At 40.5% G+C, this 23,969-nt stretch overlaps 1 protein-coding gene across 1 annotated transcript in view; it reads left to right on the top strand.

Annotated features, from left to right (window-relative positions):
* Positions 1-23,497, top strand: part of pde2a (phosphodiesterase 2A) — a 184,134-nt gene extending 160,637 nt beyond the window's left edge. Inside the window, exons 12-31 of the mRNA XM_030067144.1 lie at positions 575-643; positions 902-1,032; positions 4,572-4,683; positions 5,415-5,454; positions 6,178-6,241; positions 6,520-6,601; positions 6,902-7,076; positions 8,300-8,412; positions 12,507-12,584; positions 12,678-12,800; positions 12,979-13,049; positions 13,911-14,033; positions 14,194-14,281; positions 14,817-14,864; positions 15,311-15,385; positions 15,508-15,607; positions 16,706-16,818; positions 18,676-18,714; positions 18,856-18,962; positions 19,744-23,497. Coding sequence (XP_029923004.1) covers positions 575-643; positions 902-1,032; positions 4,572-4,683; positions 5,415-5,454; positions 6,178-6,241; positions 6,520-6,601; positions 6,902-7,076; positions 8,300-8,412; positions 12,507-12,584; positions 12,678-12,800; positions 12,979-13,049; positions 13,911-14,033; positions 14,194-14,281; positions 14,817-14,864; positions 15,311-15,385; positions 15,508-15,607; positions 16,706-16,818; positions 18,676-18,714; positions 18,856-18,962; positions 19,744-19,978 — 1,986 coding nt within the window. The 3' untranslated portion in view covers positions 19,979-23,497. The remainder of the gene's footprint in view (positions 1-574; positions 644-901; positions 1,033-4,571; positions 4,684-5,414; positions 5,455-6,177; positions 6,242-6,519; positions 6,602-6,901; positions 7,077-8,299; positions 8,413-12,506; positions 12,585-12,677; positions 12,801-12,978; positions 13,050-13,910; positions 14,034-14,193; positions 14,282-14,816; positions 14,865-15,310; positions 15,386-15,507; positions 15,608-16,705; positions 16,819-18,675; positions 18,715-18,855; positions 18,963-19,743) is intronic.
* Positions 23,498-23,969: the final 472 nt, after the last annotated feature.

Genomic DNA, 23,969 nt, shown 5'->3' with positions numbered 1-23,969 from the left:
GTAGATTCATCTTGACTGGCGGAGCAGAATAAACCTCCCAGCTGTAATCCTGTGTAATCCACAGCATGGCTTCTAATAAAGACATATGGGCAAGAGAAGTAATCGCTTCCTCTGGGTGTCAGAGGGAACTTTTGTCATCCTAAGTCTTCTGGCCCTCGTCCTGCTGCAGACTTAGCGTCGCCGCCACACATTTCCACCAGGCTTTCCACCGCAGTGTGAACAGACTGCGTACCCTGGGCTAAATGATGTGTGAAATCTTGATAATGGTTGGAGTGGAGAGATATTAAGACACATAACACACACCCTGGGTGGGCTATTTGCACTAATTTAACAAGGGGGGTAATAAGGAGGATAAGCAACATTTATTTATATATTTTACACAGAAAAAATCAACAAGGGGGGTTTCTCCTAGTGCACCCTGCTTGTTCTCCTTGTCTGTTGTTTTTTGTCTCTCTGCTCCCCTCATTACAATCTTTGTCTCTCTATTTTCCTCCTCCTTTCACCTCCACTCCTATTCACTTTTCATCTCTCTCTCTCTCTCTCTCTCTCTCTCTCTCTCTCTCCCTCCGTCTAGCTCATGTTTGGACGTTTTGGTCAAGTTGTTGAAAAGAAGAAGTCAATCACTCTTCAGGACATCAGTGCAGTAAGCAGAAATCTTCTATCTATCTATCTATCTATCTATCTATCTATCTATCTATCTCCAATTTCCAGGTCTTTGAAAAGTTATGAAAAATTTTACATCTACTCTAACAAGTAGCGTTTTTGCTTTGTTTTTTGTTTTGTTTTGTTTTGTTTTTTGGTCACAGAAAATAAACTAAAACCTATGGAAACATCATGAGAAAATAATTGAAAACTCCAGAAAAGTTTGTGAACCTTGTACCAATGTGTTGTTTGTGTGCAGGAGGAGCGCAGGCAGCTGTCCAGCATGCTGGGCTGTGAGATCTCCTCCATGCTGTGTGTCCCAGTGGTCAGCAGGGCCACCGGCCAGGTGGTGGCGCTAGCCTGCGCCTTCAACAAGCAGGGCGGGAAGAGGTACGTGATACCATGAACATGCCTGGCCCGTCAGAGCAGACGTTTACACGGCCCACCTACGTGCAGACCGGAGGTCGCGAGATAAAGCCCGTTCAACCTTTTTCATGCAGCAGTTTTATTCCTCACCTCTGATTGGCCGAGTCACGGTCAGGCTTAATAGCTGATAATCGGACCTCTGTCACACTACATAACAGGCCATTTAAATGTAAATGCACTAACCGAAAATCACCACTCATACCATTAATTATGTGTCGCTTGGCAACCATGTTGCCTAGCTACTGTTCAAGGACCATATTGGCCAGCCAAAGAGTTAATTTTCATTGAATAAAAAGTACTTCTTTTTTGTGTTTTCTCTACTTATTGGATGAGAACATGCTGTTTTTTAGTGGCTCATAGCTACACTAAATCCATGGCCTCTCAAAAAAAACACCAGGTTCTATATCTGAAAATGAAGTTGCCTTTATAAATTCCTGAAGTGCTGACTTGTACATGTCTAGTTTTAAGTGACAGCAGCTTAATGTAGGTGTGGGTGGCCAGATCAGCTCAGCTCAACAGCTCATATTTTATTGAGCTTTACAACGGAGACGCTGCTGCTGTTTCCTCTTTCTGCTGCGATGAAATATACTGCTGTGGCAGAATGTATCACTGAGCGCTGATGAAACGATGCCATCCTCTCCCTGTGTGTGTGTGTGTGTGTGTGTGTGTGTGACCATGCAGATGGCTATGTGATAATCTAGAGTCAGGTCATGAGTCCAGCAGCAGCCAGGCGGGTGGCTTGGCTGCCTGCTTTGGCACCAAGTTTTGACATGTATTTGTGTGTGTGTGTGTGTGTGTGTGTGTGTGTGTGTTTGTCTTGCGTGTGAGAGTCAGAGAGAGACAGTGTGTGTTTCTGGATAATGCCAGTAGCAATCCTGCTATCTCTAGAATACAGAAGTCCGTAAGAAAGTTTCCCAGCTGTGTGTGTGTGTGTGTGTGTGTGTGTGTGTGTGTGTGTGTGTGCATGAATGTTATATACAATATATTTTACAAACTATATGTTTGTGTCCAACCTGCCTTCTACTGATATTTTGTCTTAATATCCTGAGTTGATATCTGTCCATCTGTCTGACTGTGTCCTTCTCTGTCTTCCTCTCCTTGTCAGACAGCATATGTTTCCACTTATATTAAAGTACTGGGGGATTAGTGTCTTTTATCGCTTTTTTTTCCAACTCATACACACACACACACACACACACACACACACACACAGCTGACAGCAGAAAACACACTTGTCTGCTGAACAATTTCTTTTTCACATGCTCTCTCTCCCTCTCTCTCTGAGGATGTGAGACAGATGAGAAGGGATCATATCCCATAATTTCTCCCCCTGCCAAGAGCACTGATGACCCAGCTGGCATCTCATTACCATAGTAACAGCAGCAGGATTATGGTAGCAACTGTGTAGAAAGTGTGATAAATCTGTCCTTGGCTCAAAGCACACTCATTCACTTTTTAGTAGGGCCGTATATCTACGAGATAGCTCTCTACATTGTATGGATAATGCATCTGTATCCAGAGTTTCTTCAAACTTCTGTCGTCTTGGCCCAAATGACCCAGGAGCGTGAGGCAGTCGGACCCACCGGCACCAGGCCCATAACTCATTTAGGGTACCAAAAGGTAGTTTTAAAAATCACTTCATGAGGAGACTGGGATGTTCAGTCAATTGTAACTCACATTATTTTTTAGATATCTGCATTTAGGACACCATACAGAGTGTGTACCATGTGCTAAGACTATCTTAGCCACAGTGGCCTCGGTTTGAATCCGGCCCAGACTGCATGTCATCCCCCTGTCTCTCCTGTCTCTCCTGTCTCTCTCCACTGTGACTGTCGAATAAAAACAGCAGAAATGCCCAAAATATTACAGTAAATATCACTTCACACAAACCAGCACAGGAAACTTTGAGTCTTTTTTTACACACATAGCTGCATAATCACTTGAGGGAGCGCACCAGAGTTAGCTGTCTTAAAGGAAAATTCCAGCTTAAAACACACTAACAATATCTTAAAGATTGGATTGGTGATTTACATTGCATTTTCACCACCATTTGGCGTTTGATGTTGTGTTTTTGTTCTTGTGCAGCTAAATAGTTAAAAGTGAATCCACCCACATCACTTAGAGATGTCCTCAGCATCACTATAATGGTGTTAAATAGGGAGAAAAAACTTCAGTGATGTAAAACAGAAGCTGTCAGGCTTCACTGTCAACCCCGAAAGCCAAAAGAGCAAGGCGCTCTGTAAACTCGTAGGTAATACAGAAACGATGATCTCATGGTAAGCGTGTTCCCTTTGCTGCACAATAAGAAGTACAAGTAGTCATAAAGGATAAGGTGACCAAGTTTTAGAATGAAAATGTTCCTTAAAGGTATAGTATGTAAAACTCTGAGAAAGTGAGGACGCTTTGGACTCAGAAAGAAAAAAAAAATCAGGAAAATTTGAATAAGCACAAAATTTGATAGTTGAGTCTTCATGGTTCTCCATTGTTGGCTTTAGCCATGTTTTTTTAATCAATTGTGCCTAAGCAGGCCTCATTTCAGTCAACCCTCAGTTTTGCATATTGTCTTTAAAGCTTTCTGTTGAGCCATGCAGAGGACACGGAGCCTCTGAGGCTCCAGGTGTTCACAGTATCAGGTAAGCAGTCTGGTTTAAAGGCCACCGTGGTTGGATGGTTGCTTGGTTTATTCTCCAGTCATGACGGGGCGTAACACCTCTGTGCCTTTGATTATGAACTGCAGCCGCCTCACATGTGCTAACCTGCTCCAAGGGCAGGAACTCAAACATGACTGTGATATGTTAAATATTCCGGTACAGAGAAATGAGAAAATACCGTGACCACTGTGGCTGTGCCTGTTCTCATTATGGCGGCATCTGGATTCCAATCTCAACCTCTAATCAGGGAGTGATTTACACCTGGGACGCCAGGTGAATGCAATTAACTAGCTGCTGGGATGGAGAAGCAGACCGCGTGGACCCTGAGGAGCACGATGAAGAGTGGCTGCTCTCTGTAATTCAACTGGTTGTCAGTATCGCTCCTGCCATCACCAAATTAATGTGCCGCTGCCCTCTGTAGGCACACACAGCTCCCTGCAGGCTATCGCTGGCGTCACGGCCAGACACACAGTCACACTTCAGATCATCTGACTCGACACTCTTGGTTTGACTGCTTAACGCTGTCAAGTTCACACACGGTTTGCTCTTGAAGAAGAGTGACAGCAACACTCGCCGCCTGCAAGACGCCCCGGCTCAGCTCTCTCTTGGCTCACTCAGTCCAAAATATTATTATTCTCTGAAATTAATTCACACACGTCAACAGGGGAAGACATTTTTCAATAATTACTTTACCTGTCTCAGAATATACAGCTTATTGATTCACACAGTGTGAGTCAAAGTGCTGTTTGCCTGTTGTTTGCTGCAGCAGCCTATTTACTATGTTTAAATGCAGATTTATCATTTGTGTGTGTGTGTGTGTGTGTGTGTGTGTGTGTGTGTGTTCCCTTGTAGACACACAGAGGCAGATGAGCATGCCATTCAGCACTGTTTCTGTTATACTTCCACGGTCCTGACATCAACTTTGGCCTTCCAGAAAGAACAGAAGCTCAAAGTGGAGTGCCAGGTAACTTATACACATAAGGATGCTCACAACACACACACACACACACACACACACACACCAGAGTTATAATAGCTTTGTATTTTTCCTGAGTTTTTGTTTTCATTTTATTTTTATTTTTGTTTTCAATTCAGTTTAGTTTCAGTTAGTTTCCACAGTGGGTTTGCTATTTCTCAGTTTAGTTGTTATTGTTTAAAAATGTTTAGCTTTAGTTTGTTTTTATTAGTTTCAGTATTAGTTTTATTTTTTATTTTTTATGTGATTTTACAAGACATGATTTAAAAAGTTTAGAATAGGTGTTATAAACCAGACATGACACTTTGTGAAAGCAGCTGACTCTCATGTCGTCATGTCGACGTTCCAGTCTCAGTAAACATCAGCCTCCTCATGTTGTTGTGATGACAAGTTTGATCAAATGGACAAAGACTAAAACCAAAGATATTTTCTTTGTATATTTGTTTTATTTTAGTTATGTTTGTAAGCACACAATATTGATTCGGTTCGTTTTAATAAAATGAAAATAAAAAATTCAATAAAATGTTTTCTCAAAACCTACTTTTAGTTTTTAGTTTAGTTTTTAGTTTAGTTTTAGTTAACTATAATAACCTTGACACACACATGCATGCACACACACACACACACACACACGCACGCACGCACGCACATACACACACATAAATATGCATGTGGTTGTCACTGAAGGGGTTTTACAAGTCCAGTTTTTTTCTATGTAGGCGCTCTTACAAGTGGCCAAGAATCTCTTCACACACTTGGGTAAGTCTCTGCCCACCTGTCTTCCTCTCTCCCTTCATCTCTCTCTCTCTCTCTCTCTCTCTTTCTTTCTCCCTCTCCCTCCCTCTCTCTGGCTGTGTTTTTGGACTTGCTTGCTGTAATCGTTTGCAGGACCATTTGAATTAATGGCCGATATTTAAGGAATGGCCCTCTGAGATGGTGCAACTTTATCAAATAAAGTATTCCCAACACTAAAGGTGATCACGCATGAGCCTTACAGTCATAATATCAGTTGCAAAAAGATATTTAATATGATGGCTCCACCTGTCTGTTCTTTAATTGCAATTTGAAATTTAGCTCTTATCTGGAGCAATTTAGAATAAGCACAAACAGCAGATTAAATTGCTGGTGAAACAGTGCGGGGACTCAGAATGCCCTGCTGGGATCAGGAAGGGGATAGAGGCTGGATTTTATCCACTGGCAAAACAAATTGCCTCTCACAGTACATTACTGTTGATCACAAAAGCTCATATCAGCTTGTACTGCTCATCCGCCAATACTCATGGTGTAATCTCTGTGCTTTTATCTCTCTGTGCTTTGCTCTCCTCTTATTTTCTCTCTGTCTGTTTTTTCTTCTCTGCATGTCTTCCTTTCTGTTCTCTATCTCATCTCTTCTTTTCTTCTTTGTTCTTACACTGTATGCACTCTCTCTCTCTCTCTCCCTCTCTATCCCTCTCTCTCTCTCTCTTTCTCCCTCTCTTTCAGATGATGTGTCAGTGCTGTTGCAGGAAATTATAGTGGAGGCCCGGAACCTCAGTGATGCAGAGATGTAAGCTCTCAAAGGGATCTTTCAGTGCATGCATGCGTGTGTGTGTGTGTGTGTGTGTGTGTGTGTGTGTGAGCGTGTTGTGAGCATCCTTATCTTTCTTCATTGGCAAAGGCTATCATTTCGCAATTTGTTCTTAACTGACTCGCCTCGTTTAATAAAGGTTACCAAATGAATTGAGGTGAAATAGAGTAAGATAAAATAAAATTAATAGCATACAAATGACACTCTTCCCTCATTCATCTCTCTCTCTCTCTCTCCCTCTTTCTATCTCTCTGTAGCTGTTCTGTGTTCCTGCTGGACCGTGTCAGCCATGAGTTGGTGGCAAAAGTGTTTGATGGGGGCGTGGTTAGTGATGAGGAGGTACAACACACCCACACACACAAACACAAACACACACATACACAGATTTAATCATTACAGGCTGCTCTGTTTCACAGTAATAATTTTAACTTAATTAAGTGTATGAAGTATGTACCTATTCCCTGTTTAAAAAAAACTTTAAGTTATTGCTAGTGTATTTTTATGTAAAGTACATTGAATTGCAGTTTGTTCTATGAAATCCAAAATGCAAATAAAATCATTGTAATCATATATACATGATGATGATGATGATGATGTGTGTGTGTGTGTGTGTGTGTGTTTGTACGTGTGTGAGTGCAGAAGGAGTTCCGTATCCCAGCAGACCAGGGTATTGCGGGCCACGTGGCGACCACTGGGCAGATCCTCAACATTAAGGACGCCTACTCCCATCCTCTCTTCTACCGAGGAGTAGACGACAGCACCGGCTTCAAGACTCGCAACATCCTCTGCTTCCCCATTAAAGATGAGAACAACGGTAGAACCATGAATTGCAAACAGGACAGGACACACATTCACACTGTGCACAATATCCTACGAAGGTTTTTCTGTGAGGCATCACACAGGGGCAGAAAGTCAGGAATCATGTTTTCCAGTTTCACCATCTGTAATGGAAGGAGTCCACTTGATAAGGGCAATGAAGATGAATAGCACAAGGAGCAGTTTTATTGCGTCCGGTGTTATTCCTAAATGTCAGAGTGCAAAAAGTGCAAGCTGCACTTTGGTTAGAGTCACCAACCCTCACAAGACGAATGAGTAACATCATCTTCAAAAGTAACTGCAAAACACATCCAATAAGCATATTCAGACAAACAGATAATGGCATTACAGTGCTTCCTCTCTATTTTATAGTTCTTTTATGGTTCTAAGTTATGTTTCAGGTTGAGGTTCTTATACTGAAAATGTTTATTAAACATAAATAATATATTATGTAGTCTATTATGATTAAACAAACATTTTAAACAAGCCCAGCTTTTTGAATGCTATAATATTCCATAAGCTCACCCAACATGATGGTCATTTTAATAAAAACTCAAGCTCACATCTGCATGAACCCACTTTTCTAACATTGCATAATACCAGGAGGGATTAAGTATCGGGAAAATGTGGTAATTTAAGAATATTTTTCATTTTGGTACTTTATATTGTTACATAAATCTTTTTAGCCCACCACCCATCCTCAGTTATTCATTTTCTGACCCATAATTGCCCAAATCCATATTTCCCTAAGAAACAAATGTTTCATTTTTGATAGTGTTTCTACCACTTGCTTTATACAAACAGGACAACCTTATATGAAATGTGGCTTGTCCCAACTTGGAGAACCATGTTTCATTCAGATCTATGACTATGACACAATTAAATCTGTGAGTTTAAACGCAGAAAATCATTATGGGCCTTTGTTACATCAGTAACATTACAACAACAGGAATGGTTTATTACCCAGGACTGTTTACAACAAACTGCAAAATGTGCCACCAAAAGTCAGAATCGGGAAGGTAAAAGAACTGGGAGGAGGTGCCAAAGAGAATAATTTAATAAATACAAAACACAACCTAAACCATGAGGCCTTAATCTACAAGAAAGGAAAGCCATTAAATGTGGTTCCAGGGTAAAATTAGTTCTAGCCAACACCTGGTTGATTCAGACAGTTCTGCACCTCCACTCCCCATCATCATTCCTACCCTGTGTCTCCCCCAGAGGTGATTGGAGTGGCTGAGCTGGTCAATAAAACCAATGGGCCGTGGTTCAACCGCTTCGATGAGGACCTAGCCACAGCCTTCTCCATCTACTGCGGCATCAGCATCGCCCACGTGAGTCTCTCCTCCCACATTCACCTTCATACACACACTGACTCGCTGTACACAATGCTGGCTGATTCACATACGCAGCTGAAAGCCCACTCGCTTGGAAAGACAGCACAATTAAAAGAAGACGATGAATGCGTGTTATTACCAGATCTGCACTTTTCTCATTCACCCTCATCCTCATCAGTTAATTTAGGGATAATTGTCCATTTTAAGTATACAATGCCTGGTTGAATACAAGGTTTAAAATAGCTTTACAGAGATGGGAATGATGTATTATTGTGCCACTGTTGCCCATATGGGTGATTCTAACCTTCACTCCCCTCCAAAATAACAATATCAAAATAACAAAAACATCCAGCTTGACTGGAAAACAAAATAAACATTGACAGTGATGTACTGTTCTATCAGAATTATGCATGAGCCTCCTTCACCTTTGCCCTCATCCAAATTAACTCAGGATGCCTGATTCTTCTCTACAAGTTTTGGTGTGATTGCTATCAGAAATTTGGCCCAGAGGGATACTTCCTTGACTTCAGAGCTTTGCAGAGGTTCTCATTAGAAGTTGGGACATGAAGGTCAGTGAAGAGAAACAAATCCCAGCCACTCATCTGTTTAGAAAAAAGAAAAAGAAAAGAAAAATTACAAAATATGTGTGCTGTGCCACTCTACTGTGCAAACAGTCTACAATGCCATGCATGAACCAGTAAGATAGGCTTTTTGTTTTAGGACAAGAGTGCCTTGGATTTGTTCTTGGTCACTGTTAACAGGAATGGATTATCATCATTTTAATGATTCATAGTCAATCATCAGATTCCAGTGCGTCTGCAAAACATTCATTTTAACAAGGCTTTTGTGTTGTAATATACTTAATCAACAGCGACCACTGCTTATAGACACACTTTTACATACATTTACAAATATTTACACTGACTGCATACATACAAAATAAGCTGTAGACATATATATCCATAATTATGTGTCCCTCACATGCTCATAAAAAACAGGGTTGAAATGTTTGATGTGCATCACACCAGCCTACTTTTTTCTGGGATGGCTTGATCATGTCTCGTGTGAAAAATGATAAGATGCACAAAAATCCAACCATCCCCTTAGGCAGGTCCTGAACCGAATATCCTTAATTTATGAAATAGTGAAAGGTCTCCATTTACGTTCTTTACTCCACCGAGGTGACGTTTCAAGCACGCCTGCTCTTCATCAGACCTGTTGATCCTGTCTGGTACAATGGGACCCGTTCATTTGTAACAAAATGCACAATGAAAGGCTACGTCTCTGGAGGAAATTAAAAGGGACTCAGGCTGTGATGAAATGATTGGCTTTTGTGTTGCATTCTCACACATTCAGCTGATTTGCGTATGAGGATGGAAGCAAAGATTTTTATTATGTGGGGCCTCTGAATTAGTGAACCCAGGTGCAGACACAGATAAGGGGAAGGCAGGTTGAAAGTTAAAAGATTTAAGTTTACTGAAAGTGATGATGGTGGATCCAGGTTGGGGGCTGGAGAACTTGGGTTAGAGCACAGAACAAGGCTTGGAGGCAAAATGCAATGCAGACAAGAAAGTGTTGATGCACACGCTACTCCGATGGCAAGCAAGGGCTCTGATCTGGCAGCGAGGAGGACTGCACTGACCGGCATCTGGTGAAGAGTGACACCTACACACATTCATACACACCCACACAGGGAGAAGCAGAGACACTAGTGCTGTCTTTCATTAATGGTTTAACTTGCCCTCCTTGCTTGTCCTCCTTCCTCTCGACACCTGCCCTTGGGGGAATCCCTGCTGCCATCATAAGTGTCGTTCCATTTATAAGAAAAACTGAAGTGAACTTGGTGAGATCGGCCTGAGGGAGCGAGTCAACAACCATTGTCACTCCAGAAGTATATATTAACCACAGCGCATTACAGTTATCCATTATTTTCTAACACAGTGTCAACTTATAGGAAGGGCAAATGATATTAGTGGAAGTCTACCGAACAATAGCCATATATTTATAGCAAACCTATGGAAATTCAACCCATCTCTCATATTACCTCGCTTATACCCCACCTGAGAACATTGGTATCACACACGTATCACCGTCATGTGTAGAAAATATAACAGTGTGGCCTCCTTGATGTTTTTCTACCTGTAAAAAGCAACAAAACATTGTTGAATACCTACAAGTGCTTTCCATTTGCCCCCGCCCTTGTCCCGCTCACTTCCCCTCTGATCTCCAAGTGGCCTCATGACGTCATTACATGCTGTTACGTATCATCAAGGGCTGAAGGGGATGTTAACGAGGGGAAATGAAATAACTAATGAAACACAGCGTAGGAACCAAATTAGACAAGGGGCAGAGTGGGACGTGGAATGTGCATCAGGCTGCGATGTGACAGAAGTTGAACGTGGCAGAGGACTGAACTATTGTACTGGCATCACCCATGAAGCTGCTGAAAGCCTTCAGCAAGGTTGTTACTATTGAAGCTGTAGTGGTGCTTTATTTTCATGAGAGTGTATCGTTCACAAATATCTATAAGGACCTTCAGCACCTTCTCCCTGTTGATGCCCACTATTAAGAATTTCTGTCTTTCACTGTCTTTCAGAAAGTTTGTTGCATTGGCCAAAAACAGCTTTGTCAAACTTCAATTGCTGATCAGACTTTGCCAGCTTGTGGTTCCGGCTCATGGCTTTACTTTTTCACTGTCACACTAGATCACTGTGGAATTACCAATTAAAATAAATTCAATCTGTCTAATAGAACTGATATCTTCGGCAATGGAACTGCCCAACTCTCACACAAGACAGCCAAAGGCAATTGACTGAGTAATTTAAAGAATTTCAAAAATTAATTCAATCAATCAGTGACTCATCACTTTTTTCTCAGAAGCTGATATGGCATTTATATTGCTTTTGACAACAGAAATCAGAAATAAATTAAAACCAGACATAAATTGTGAGGATTTAAAATAGAGAGTGAATTCAAGATAGAGAAAGAAAGAAAGAAAGAAAGAAAGAAAGAAAGAAAAAGAAAGAAAGACTGAACATTTCTCCTATGGTTTAAGTCATGATGAAAAAAAATAGTGTCAAAATAAAAAAAGAACGATTATATTTCATCAGTTTTGCCAGTATAAGGCATTTCAGCGACATATTAAGTAGCCCTTGTAAAGTATGGCCTTTGAATAACTTCAGATAGTTTGTCTATTAACTATAAAGACGTTTGATTTGAAAAATGATTACCCTGTGGACAGCTCATTAATGATTAAAACAAGGCCACCTGCATTATATATCAGAACACACTCTGGAGTGAATTCATAAAGAATGGATAGCACCATGAATTGAACATCACTTGCAACTGTTATCTGCCCCGTCTCAAGGTGATATTACAGCGCAAACACACTGCAAAAGCTGTGCAATCCTGTTGTGAATTTGCCCTTCTTTACCATAATGTATGGTGTAAATACTGAAATATAAACAAGGCTCGGATTGAGCCATATTGTTTTATACATTCACATCAAAATAGTAACGGTGTCGGCTGAAAAACATTGTCAAAGTTAGAAATCACACATGATTTTTGATGGGTTATTTGAACATAAACTCATACAGACACATTCTCTCTCTCTCTCTCACTCTGACAAACACACACACTAACACACACACAGATTCGGTATTGACAAGAGTGTCTAGACATACCTGATTGTATCATCAAACAGCTTGTGCTTGTCCTGAAGCTGCATGACTTACAGTGAAAAAGGAGACAAACTTTGTGGCCAAGGTGACAGGGTTCTTGGTCATTTTCTTGGCATATGGTTACAATTTCTGGTTCAAAACATTTCATATTGCTCTTAAATCAAGCTCATGTGGGTGTGAAAGCTGCCATCACACATTACAGCCAGAGTCTATCCTTCAGAGAGAACTCATCATTGTGTTGTAGATACACATTGCATGTCATCACAAACACTGTCCAAATTGTCCAAAATAAATATAAAACACATATTCTGTTTAATAATGTGGCTATATTGTAACTGTGTACCTACAAAAATATTGTAGTGTTGTGCTGTTGTGGTGTTAGTAGTGATGGTGATGTGTGTTTTGTCACAGTCTCTGCTCTACAAGAGGGTCCATGAAGCTCAGTTCAGATCCCACCTGGCCAATGAAATGATGATGTACCATATGAAGGTAAAATCGCATGCATACCACACACACACACACACACACACACACACTCTCTATTTATTGGTGTTGGCAGTAGTATCAGTATGTTTGTTGCAGGTTTCCGAAGAGGAGGTGTCCAAATTGCTGGTGCCAGGGGTTGGACCGGTGATGGACATCCACCCCTGCTTTGCTGAGTTCACATACACACCGCGCTCCCTGCCTGACGACACCACACCCCTGGTAGGGGGGAGAGGGGTGGTGGTGGTGGGGATTGGGATTGGGATGGGTGGGGGGCGGGGGTAAAGAGAAGACCTAGAGAAAAACAAAACCATTATGCAGCAAGAGGGAGACTTAATGAGTAAAGCAAAACTGTGTTACTGTTTTAATTTTGTGTGTGTGTGTGTGTGTGTGTCTCCAGGGGATCCTCAGCATGTTCGAAGATATGGGTTTCATCAACACATACAAGATCGACATGCACACTCTTGCCAGGTCTCACAGCTCAGTTTATAGACATAATGTAATAGATAATATGCATGATGTGTGTCTTCCTTCCCATTCTTTTATTGGTATATTAGTTTGAACTGCTCCTTTGAAATTGATTTTGATGAGGTGTTGTTTTTTGCACGTTTCCTACATGTGGTTAGCAGATTAATTCCAACTGTTTTCTACTTGGTCCGTATTTCCCATATTTTTTCATTATACTTATCAATTCCGACTAAAACCTGTAGTGTGAGGGACTGTGTTGTCATGAGGTCGCCGGAGTTGACAGGGTTCCTCCTGTTTGTAGCACAAATGTGCTCCTCAAATTTCATTGTAACCTGCCCCTTGCCTTGAAGTAAAGTGTTGAATTATCTGACCAACCAGCTGACAGCGGGATAGGGCCTCACCTCCCAGCAGGGCACAGGGTCATGCTTTGGGTGGTTTTAGGGTTTATTGTGTGGGCATCTGTTTGCCCACCAGGAGTGTTTGGAGAGCTGTTTGCCTCGGCAAGGAAGAGGGAAGCAGCTCTGTAGTGAAGGAGTTGGTGAGATTTTCATCAGAATCAATCAGCGGGGTGTAAATTTAGAGGAGAATACAGACTAAGTTGAAAATATCCAGAAATATGCAACTTTATGTCATGGATACTAGGTAGTACAAGGTAGTACTTCTGTTACAACTACGACAGCTACTACTGCTAGTATAGTATTACTATAACCACCAATAACAATGCAATTACAATAACAATAACCTTTGTTTGGAATACCATTTTTATCAAAGTGACTCAGCGTCAGTCACACAAGTAAAAATGGTTGCATTATTTGTGAATGTGTCAGTGGTCAGATGATAATTTAGCTGTTGTCATGGTGACAGGTTCTGTCTGATGGTAAAGAAAGGCTACAGGGACCCTCCCTACCACAACTGGATGCACGCCTTTTCTGTCTCACACTTCTGCTATCTGCTCTACAAAAACCTAGGGCTGTCAAACTACCTCGAGTGAGTATATGCTGCACTGTACCTTGGAAATTTAAATACTCAACATCCTTCAAAAACTGAATTGGCGGTATAGTCTTTTTTGCTTGTAGTGTCCTAGAAATGACTTTGGTCATGTTTTATCAAAGTGGAAATGATCCTCACCGTCCTCATTTCTCTCCAGGGATATAGAGATTCTTGCCCTCTTCGTCTCCTGTATGTGCCATGACCTGGACCACCGCGGCACCAACAATTCTTTCCAGGTCGCCTCGGTAAGAACGCATAAAGTTTATTGTTGATGTTTTATTAGATAGCGTACCATGAAGTGACAGGAAGGAGAGAGGAAAAATAATAGAGGACGTGACATTGCTGGCTCAAAGAAGAACATGAGAGCTCTCCAACACATGCACTCACTCACACACACTCACACACACACACACACACACACACACACACACACAGTCTGTAGAATATGACCTTGATAGTTTTAAGCAAATCACCTGCGTGCGTCTGTGATGACGTGCACACAGGATTAGAAGCATATGAGACAGCAGACACCGATGAGATGAGTAGGAATGTGTGCCATTGTGCTGTGCCGCTCTAGTAATGCAAAACCCCGAGGAGCTAAACAACACTTGTCAGTTTAATGTTCTGTTTTATGTAATTCTATTCAAAATGTTGTGACAAAGACAAGTGCTGATTATTCAACGCTGTGCTATTTCATGAAGAGTAATGGTTCATTTGAAACAATACACGGCTATGCTCTTAGGGACTGTGTTTCATTTGTCTGTCTGTGTCTGTTTACAGCAATCTGTGCTGGCTGCTCTCTACAGCTCAGAGGGATCTGTGATGGAGGTAAAAACACCATTTACATCGCCTCACAGGGATGTGGGGAGGGGGGAACCTGCCTAAAATCAGTTTAACCAGGTTTTGTCTGTGAACGTGGAACTGAGGTTTGCCACCTTTGTAAGCTGATATACATATTTGTAGTATACCTTAAACTACATAGTTGAAAACTTCAGATAAAAAATACTTAAACTATAATCTTTTTTTTTTGTAGTGATGATGATTTCTTACTATTAGTTCACAGTTGCTTGCTGTGGTGTGCTCGCACGACACCTAGTGGCCAATTATTGAACTTCATGTGCCTGCACAGAAGCACGTACTGCAGAGTCATTAGCAGTCACTGAAACTGCCTCATGTATTTTACATGGTGTTGCATCATGCCTCAACAGTCCTTGAGAAGCATGTTTTCAAATGTATTCATACACCTTCTTTTCATGTATAATTTGTTCCAACAGAGACATCACTTTGCCCAGGCCATCGCCATTTTGAACACCCATGGGTGCAACATCTTTGAGAAGTTCTCCAGGAAGGTAAGATGTTCAACGGCTCTTCATCTCTCTCTCTCTCTTCAAAACTTCATTCACTCAATTCTGCACGTCTTTGGTAGTAATATTGGTATATATGTAAGCACATGTTATTTTTGATGTTTTAGGACTATCAGCGCATGTTGGATTTGATAAGAGACATCATCCTGGCTACAGACCTTGCTCACCACCTTCGCATTTTCAAGGACCTTCAGAAGATGGCTGATGGTGTGTACCAGCATACTAACAGCCGTGTAGAGAAGCTGCTCTCAACTTATTTCCCTCTCTGCCACTAACAGCGCAGGGACACTTACTTGTGATTCCTGATACAAGAACGTATGCCTAGAACTGTGACACCATGCTATGTTTTGTTTGTTTTTCTACTGAAATTCATTTACAAAGATTACAAGCTGTAGTCTTTTCTAAGAACATTGTGCAACACATAGCTTTTTAACAACCTACTATCTTGTATTTTAGAAATCCAGAATGTCCTCTTGAAAATCATCTAGTGATAATCCCAGTTTGTGAATCATTAGACTACCTCCTGTTTCTCTGGGGATATACAGTATATATGCACTGATTAGCTTAATTATTAAATAGCCACAATACAAAATACAAGTGACACATGATGACCCTACATCATCATAACTTTTGACTTTTTTAACTTCTTACAGAGCCTCCCTTATATAACGTATTTCATAACTGACATGCAGTAGCTCTGAAGTCAAACTTTCATTGCAGTATCCATCAATGGCTTTTTAACCTGCAATCTTATTGGACTATTTATCCATTCAAAGCTTTAAAATGAGACAGTTGTTCAGTGCAATCTTATGTAATATAATTGACTATAACCTCCTGGCCAGTAGTTTGTCGTGCCTGAATGCAATCAATTATATGTTATCCAGAGTGGAACTCTGTTCAATGGAATCAATTTTGAGCTATTAAAGTGCTTCAAGGACATTAATAACTTCATAGCTGGCAACAGCTTTTACACCACAGAGTGTGCAGACTTGGTGCATAACTCAGTTCAGCCAACACAGAATTATAATATACTGTATCAAAATGGGAAATGGGAAATGGAGTGAAGGAAATAAAACGACAGTCAGTCTTTCAATCATAAATTTTATGGTGATGCTATAAAGTTATTGGCTAATTATTGTCTCGGTGATTTTACTTTCTTGGTCCACAGCAGCACAGACTGGTAAACTTGCCTGACAAACTTTAGTTTAGAGAGAGTGATTTGTGCAAGTGAAATGACAATGTGAGTCGAAACAGGATTTGATTGTCTTGTGTGTGTGTGTGTGTGTGTGTGTGTGTGTGTTTTAGATGGATACAATGCAAAGAGTCGGACCCACCGCTCCATGCTGTTGTGTCTGTTGATGACATCGTGTGACCTGTCAGACCAGACCAAGGGCTGGAAGACAACACGCAAGATCGCTGTCAGTTCAAATTCTATACTTTAGTTTAGTTTATTGTTTATTACAGTGTCATGCATACAAATGATGCCCATCCTATATGGGCAAACAAACATCATGACACAGTGAGTGTAAGGCCACACCATCCATTTTAAAATGACATATGGTTAAAACAGAGAGCAGATAACCAAGTCCTCAAGGTCTAAATGTTAATGTGCATGTTTCATGACTCATTTTTTATTTACTTTTATCATCTTGTTTTGGAGGAAAGTTCTTATGTCTATCTTCATCCACTGCTTTACTTTCACTTCTTAGCTTGACGTGCGCAGCCATTTCAGAGCTGCATTAGAAAGCATTAAGTTTTATTCAGTCGCAGAAACAAAAAAATTGTGAGGCAGGGCAATCCATTGTGCATAATGCTCGATGAATCACCACTCAAATATTTAGATCTTACTCCAGTAAACAGCTTAATAGGGGGCTTGTACTGCACAACTTGACAAACACTTTATTCAGTAATGCAAATATTGCTCATTATTATCACAATGACTCATGTAATCTGAGCAGTTGTTATTAGTAATAACAACTAATTTATATTATGTAGTAACTATAGAAACTATAGCGGTGTGGTTACTGCTCCAGTCAATCGGTTCAAAAAATATACAGAATAGTTTAACCCTTTCATGCATGAATTATGAAAGCCTGAGTCAAGATTTTTTTTCTTATGTGTTTTTACTCTTCTTAGGGCATGAACACTTCTGTGAGTCTCCATACTTCTTTAAGGATGCAGGACTATTATCATGTCATGATACTAGTATTAATATGTTTTCAGCAACACGAATTGACAGTCTCTGCATAAACCTCAATGGGGGGGAGCAGCAAAGAGCATTCTAACAGCTGATATGCAATTCCACCATAGAAACCATTGCATTTAGAAGAAAATTACTTTTAAACAGCTGTCCGCTGTAGTGACTGCTATGCACCAAAGGGTCAAAAATAGTGTTGTAATAGAAATGTCGTTAACCTACAGGATCCTTTGTGGTGATTTTGATTTTAAGGTTTCTGTGTCAAAACAACCCAGATTGATCTATAGCAAGGACTCCAAACATTGTGTAATTTTGGCATATAGAGCAGGGAACAAGCGTTCAACCAATTTCCATGATTTTCCAATCCATGAAACTGCACTCCACTGTAGGATTATGTGTAATCTGGGTCTGCCCCCTTTCAAAAGCAAACCTCCGACCCTTGTCCTAAATCCTACATCCTAAATCTCCATACACCCGGTACCTACAGCAAAGGCACAATAATCCCTATTCGTAAAACCTAAAGCACATTTCTATTGTATTCACAGATGGGAATTTTACTGTGTGGCTGAATAGTATTTTTCAGTCTCAGCAGGTGCAAAATTGCTCTCACTGCCCAGAATATGACTAGGGAATAATGAAAAATTTATTGAAGTGTATTTCTTAAAGGGTAATGCTGCTTTATCTAGGAATTTGAGGACAGCATTCCTATGGTCCAGGAGAGTTTATGTAATATTTGTGATAATGAACAATATCACCCAAAACCAAAAGCATGCACTGGGTTATATCGGCTTTGCATAAAATAGGGCATGAAATCCTAACTTTTGCAGCCTAAAAACTAATTCTAACATTCTAACTAACTCTTACATTCATTTTAAAGTTGTATGACAGAGCAAAACAACCCACTTGACAGCTGCTTTGTTAAAAAATAACATGAAAGATGCTGCCGCAAGTATCCGTCTCACTGAGTGGTATTCCATATTAATGTGCATTGGTTTAATGTGTCATATTACATTTGTCTGCGAATATTTTGGGGAATGCAAATGACCAACAAATGTTTTCTGCCTTTTTGGGTCTACAGGAGCTGATATATAAAGAGTTCTTCTCTCAAGGTGATCTGGTATGTATCTGTGTACACTGCCCGTTAATGTGTGATATTACAATAGCAAATGTTTGAAGTGTACATCATTTAAGATCACCAGTCATACCTGTTTGTATTTTGTGTGTGTGTGTGTGTGTGTGTGTGTGTGTGTGTGTGTAGGAGAAAGCCATGGGGAACAGGCCCAGTGAGATGATGGACAGAGAGAAAGCCTACATCCCTGAACTACAGATCAGCTTCATGGAGCATATCGCTATGCCCATTTACAAGTGAGCACCAGATCCCACAGTATCGTTTCCTCTAACACACATGGACCTATTTGTGGGTTACCTCACACTACAAATATTGAAATATTTTGTAATTCAAACTTTCCCTTAAAATTCCCCTTTAAGTAGCGTCTAGGTTAGAAAAAACATACATACATATTGATGACATGACATACTGAGTGAAATATTCGAACCCAAGATGTCATTGTTTTAAGGCTGCATCATTACATCTCATAGAAAATATCTTGATGTCCTGTGCATCATTTTGTACAAATTGCCCTGCAATGCAGCAGGACGTATTTGGTATCTTTAGAAACCATGGGATCTCCACTAGAAATAATAAAAAAAAAAAGGTTTTGTGGGCTTGAAAAACCACCACCATGTGTGTGCTGCAGAGTTGCAGAGGCTAAACACACGGGGAGAGATACTAGATTTTCAGTCCAGAGAGAAAAAAATTTGTATTTTACCCCATTCATAATATGACTTAAAGGACTATGACAACTGGACTTGTGAGGATGCAAAACATCTGAGTAAAATAGATGAAGTCAAATGAATAATTATCAATTGAACCTTTTTTTTATTATGGAACTGTTCTGACAAATTCCCAGTGTTGAGATAGGTAGTATCTTCCAAATGTGAAATTGTTAGGCTAACACACACACACAAACATGCACACACACACACACACACACACACACACACACACACACACACGCACACACACATGCACACACACACACACATTTAACTGAAGTCCCTTGCCCTCTCTTCTCTGTCCTGATAGGCTGCTGTCTGAACTGTTTCCCGGGGCCACTGAGCTGTATGAGAGAGTGGCAGCCAATCGTGAGCAGTGGACCAAAGTGTCCCACAAATTCACCATCCGGGGGTTGCCAAGCAACAATAGCCTAGACTTCCTGGACCAGGAATACGAGCTGCTGCAGTCCCAGGGTGCCTTCGGGAGCGACGACCTCTGCCTCAACGGTTGCCTTGATGACGGGGAAGGAGGAAGGGGTCAGTGACAACAGCGGCCCAGTGACAGTCCTTGAAGTTTACTCTGGTCTAATGAGACGCTGAGGATACCTTTTCAGCGACCTCAGAGGGACGGGTCTCTCTGACTGCTGTCAATCACTTAGATGTTTAGCAGGCCACGCAGAACAGACAGAACAAGGATCCAGACAAGTTGAATCAGACGAGTGATTTGCAGGAGCAGATCCATCTGAGCTGATTCAATAAAGACGACTCCTGATTAGATGCTACATGTTGCTTTGTCTTGAATTCAGGAAAGCAGAGGGTAGTGACTTAATCGTTTTCAGCAGCTACACTGGAAAAAAAAAATCACCATTTTTACCACAAGTTCATTCATACAGTTCTAATACTGATTTGGATTGTAAAAACACATGTGCTCACATGCATTTGTACATGCTCATGCTTGTGTATAGAAATACACACACACACACACACACACAATAGGAAAAACTATTCATTGTTATGGAAAAAAAGACTACTTCAACATGTAACAGTGATATAAAGTGTAAAATGTTTCATAACAACTTACATTGATTTAAATGGCTAAGCTTTGTACATGCTCACACACAAGCAGCCACCACAGTCCCTGTCCTGATGCTTATGAATGCATGCTGTATGGGCACCTCATGTATTATTCCTTTAATCTGGGTCAATGTTTATTTCTCCATTGCTTAAACATTAATGCAGTCCATTTTTATATCATAAGAAAAGTCTTTTGTATTCAGCTCTTCATAGTATAATTAATTAATTCATGACCACAAAGTTGTACAGGGGAAAGTTTTTCCATTTGCTTTAAATGACATTTTAACTTTCACATGTATTGTTTCTCATATATGGATTTGGGGGACAATTTGACAATCACTGATCAATGTTTCAAGCCCTATAGCCACAGCACCCTACGCCATGCATAAATTACTGTAAACACACAAAAACGCACTCAGTACACATACTAATTTTCACCTCAGCACATCCACACCTCAAACAATGGCTGCCCATGGATGAAAACCCACCCAAAATGTTTCCCTCTCTACCCTGCACCCTTTTTCTCACTCCCATTTTCTCTTGCTTTCTCTATTGATTTCCCAGTTCAACCACTTTAGACAGAGCAACCGAAGCCCTTTAAAAGATCCATCTCATCTGTGAGTGTAAATGTGCCAGAGTAGAACGTGTCACATGGGTGTGTCATCGACTGTCATATGGATCTGCCTTATTGCGCATCTTTGCTGCCTTTCTTAGAGCTTTTAATATATGAAAATTGAAATAAAGAGTCTGTTTAGTATGTATGTTGTATATTTGTTATAGACATATAGTTTAGTTATCGGTGTGTTGACTGAATGATCACCATGCTCAGAAGATGTATATTTGTGAAATATTATACCTGTGTGAAGACCTCAGAAGTCATCTTTCACACCTTTCTATCCTGTAATCTAAAGCTTAAAAAAAAATCAGTCTGCACAACTGTCATTTGACAGGGACAGACTTGACAGCCAACCTTTTTTTTTCAGTTCTCAATGCATCTGAAAATTAATAAAAGATTTACAGTACCAGTGTGACCATCATAGAAGTCACTGTTTTTCCTGAAAGTGTTGCAACAACAGTGTGCCGTTTTTGCCATGCTGCTTCACCGTTGCCTCCACAAGGCATTGCTTGGAAAATTAGGATTATGTTCACTTTGTTCAGCCCTCAGTTAGTGCCTCACATAGTTTGTAAACCAGACATTTCAGGGCCATGGATTTTGTGTTACGATACATAACATTCAGTTTTACCTTGTATGATTTGAGAGGAAAATGCTGCAGTGTTAAGAATAAATGGATGATGGGAGACTTCTATAATGGACACCGCTGTACTGTGTGTGAGATGTATGTGGAGGAGTTAGAGGGTGAATGAGTGGATGGATGTGTAGGTATGGAGAAAAAAAGAGAGAGAGAAAGAGAGAGAGAGAGAGGAGGGACAACCCACGTGTTTCTTGTAACAGGAGGTGGTTTATGGGGTAAGTAGTAAGAAGAGAAACATCAAGTCCTACCAGTTCTTTTAGAGCCAGGAAAGACACAGACACGGGTTCTACCAAAATGTACTGAACCATTACCATTATGTCCCCTTCCGACACAGCCCACATAATGCTAGTGAAGGCAGAGGAAATAAACACTGTTTCAGTCGTGGGATCTTGCCATATATGTTTTTGTTAATGTCTCATGAGAGGCATAAAGTAGCCAGGTCAGTCGGTTAGCAAAGTGGATTATTGTATTTATTACATGGCCTGGGATGTGCATCAGCAGGAATTGATGAAAGTGTCTATGAATGCATCTGCCTCAGTCTGCTACATGGACTGCATATTTTTACGGTAACATTTCTACATTTTAAAGGGCATACAGGTGTCTGTGTGGAGGAGCCTTTCACTCTCGCTCTCTCTCTCTCTCTAGAGGTGTCTCTTACCCCCGGTTTTCCTCTTTGCTGTTATTTTCTCTACCATACAATTTCAGACCTGCCTTTTTCATGTGCAATATGAAGTGTCTGCTTCTGTGACGATGCATAGACTGCTATGTAAATACCTATGCCTGTCTGTCGTTAAGTTATTACTTTAGGTCTGGTTTCCCAGAAGCATGTAAGTGTCAGATTGTGTTAGTTTCATTGAAAAACTCAATGGACTATGACAATTTTAGTTCTAAAATGCTTTTGAGAGTCTAGGCCTAGGGACAATTTTCTGTACTGACTATATTTCTTTCCCTTTATGTTTGGTTGTTTGTTTGTTTGTTTGTTTGTTTGTTTGAGCGAGTCAGGGCTCTATGTGCCAATCAAATGATTTCTATCTCCTGGCCAAGCTGCAAAATGAAAAACAGGCATATTTTCAAAATGTATTCTATTTTTTTCCTTCACTGCCTAACAGTGGAGTTAAGCGGTTTCGGGTTGAGGTGAGGGAAGGCTTATACTAAATTATGACCATTTCTGAAATTGCTGCTTGTCCAGGAAGAAACCAAAGTCTATTTCCCACCATCACAGAATGGCAGGATTCAAACATTTGATGTAACGCCATTGTAATGATCACCTGTGACATAATTGTTAAAAGTGGCAAATATATAATTGCTGTAAATATCAAAGTTTTGGGAAAAAAGTGTTACTTGATTGTCTGTCATTATTACAATGGGAAGTATTTCAGTTCTTTAATGTATTTGAAGTGGTTGCATCCTATGTTGTCTTGTTTTTTCATGCCGTTTTTGAACAACCCCAAACTTAGACTTTTAGACGGAGGGGATGAAACAATGTGTGTATTTACGATATACATATGATATTCTGTCACAAATAAAAACCCAAACCAATCTGAAATGTATAAGTGATGCTTATCCTGAGAACTAAAAACGAACCATCTGTTAATTATTTGATTTTGTTAGGTTTTGAGTGGTGATGGTCTTGGTCCTCTCCAGATATACAGTAATGAACAAGGGCATTTTGGAAAGTAAAAAGGATGAAAATTTTCTTTCTTTCTTTCTTTCTTGGAATAAATCTGGTGAAACACTTGTTGGTTTCTGTGAGCTGTCTCTCTAAATCTATAGCACCACACACAGCATAGTCTCACCATCTGTGCAATGGCTCTGTTGCAGTAAATTGTGGCTGTCTGGGAATATCTCTGAATTGTGCATTTGTATCAGGTAATGCTGACATTATGTGCAATTGTTTTAGACATGGAGGCACCGGCTTTCCTCCAGCTTACCCATCCCACATGTTGCCATTGTGCGATGATGAATATTGCTCTGAATAATGTCATCTCAAAGGTAAATTACAGCCTCGCACCCACATGAGGAGCTCTTATCAGGCCTCCTGAGTATTCTGACTTTGGCAGAAAAGGCACAAAGCTTTTCCCCTGTTGCTTTGCCACTACAGATGCCAGCCAGAGATGAGAGCTGAAGGCTGCTCACAGAATTACTGCATACATAAATAACATAATTCTACTTGATGGGTGATTCCACAATGCATACTCTCCATGAATCC

This window comes from Myripristis murdjan, chromosome 13 (assembly GCF_902150065.1).
Source record: "Myripristis murdjan chromosome 13, fMyrMur1.1, whole genome shotgun sequence".
NCBI lineage: Eukaryota > Metazoa > Chordata > Actinopteri > Holocentriformes > Holocentridae > Myripristis > Myripristis murdjan.
This window is presented reverse-complemented; position numbering and strand designations above follow the sequence as displayed.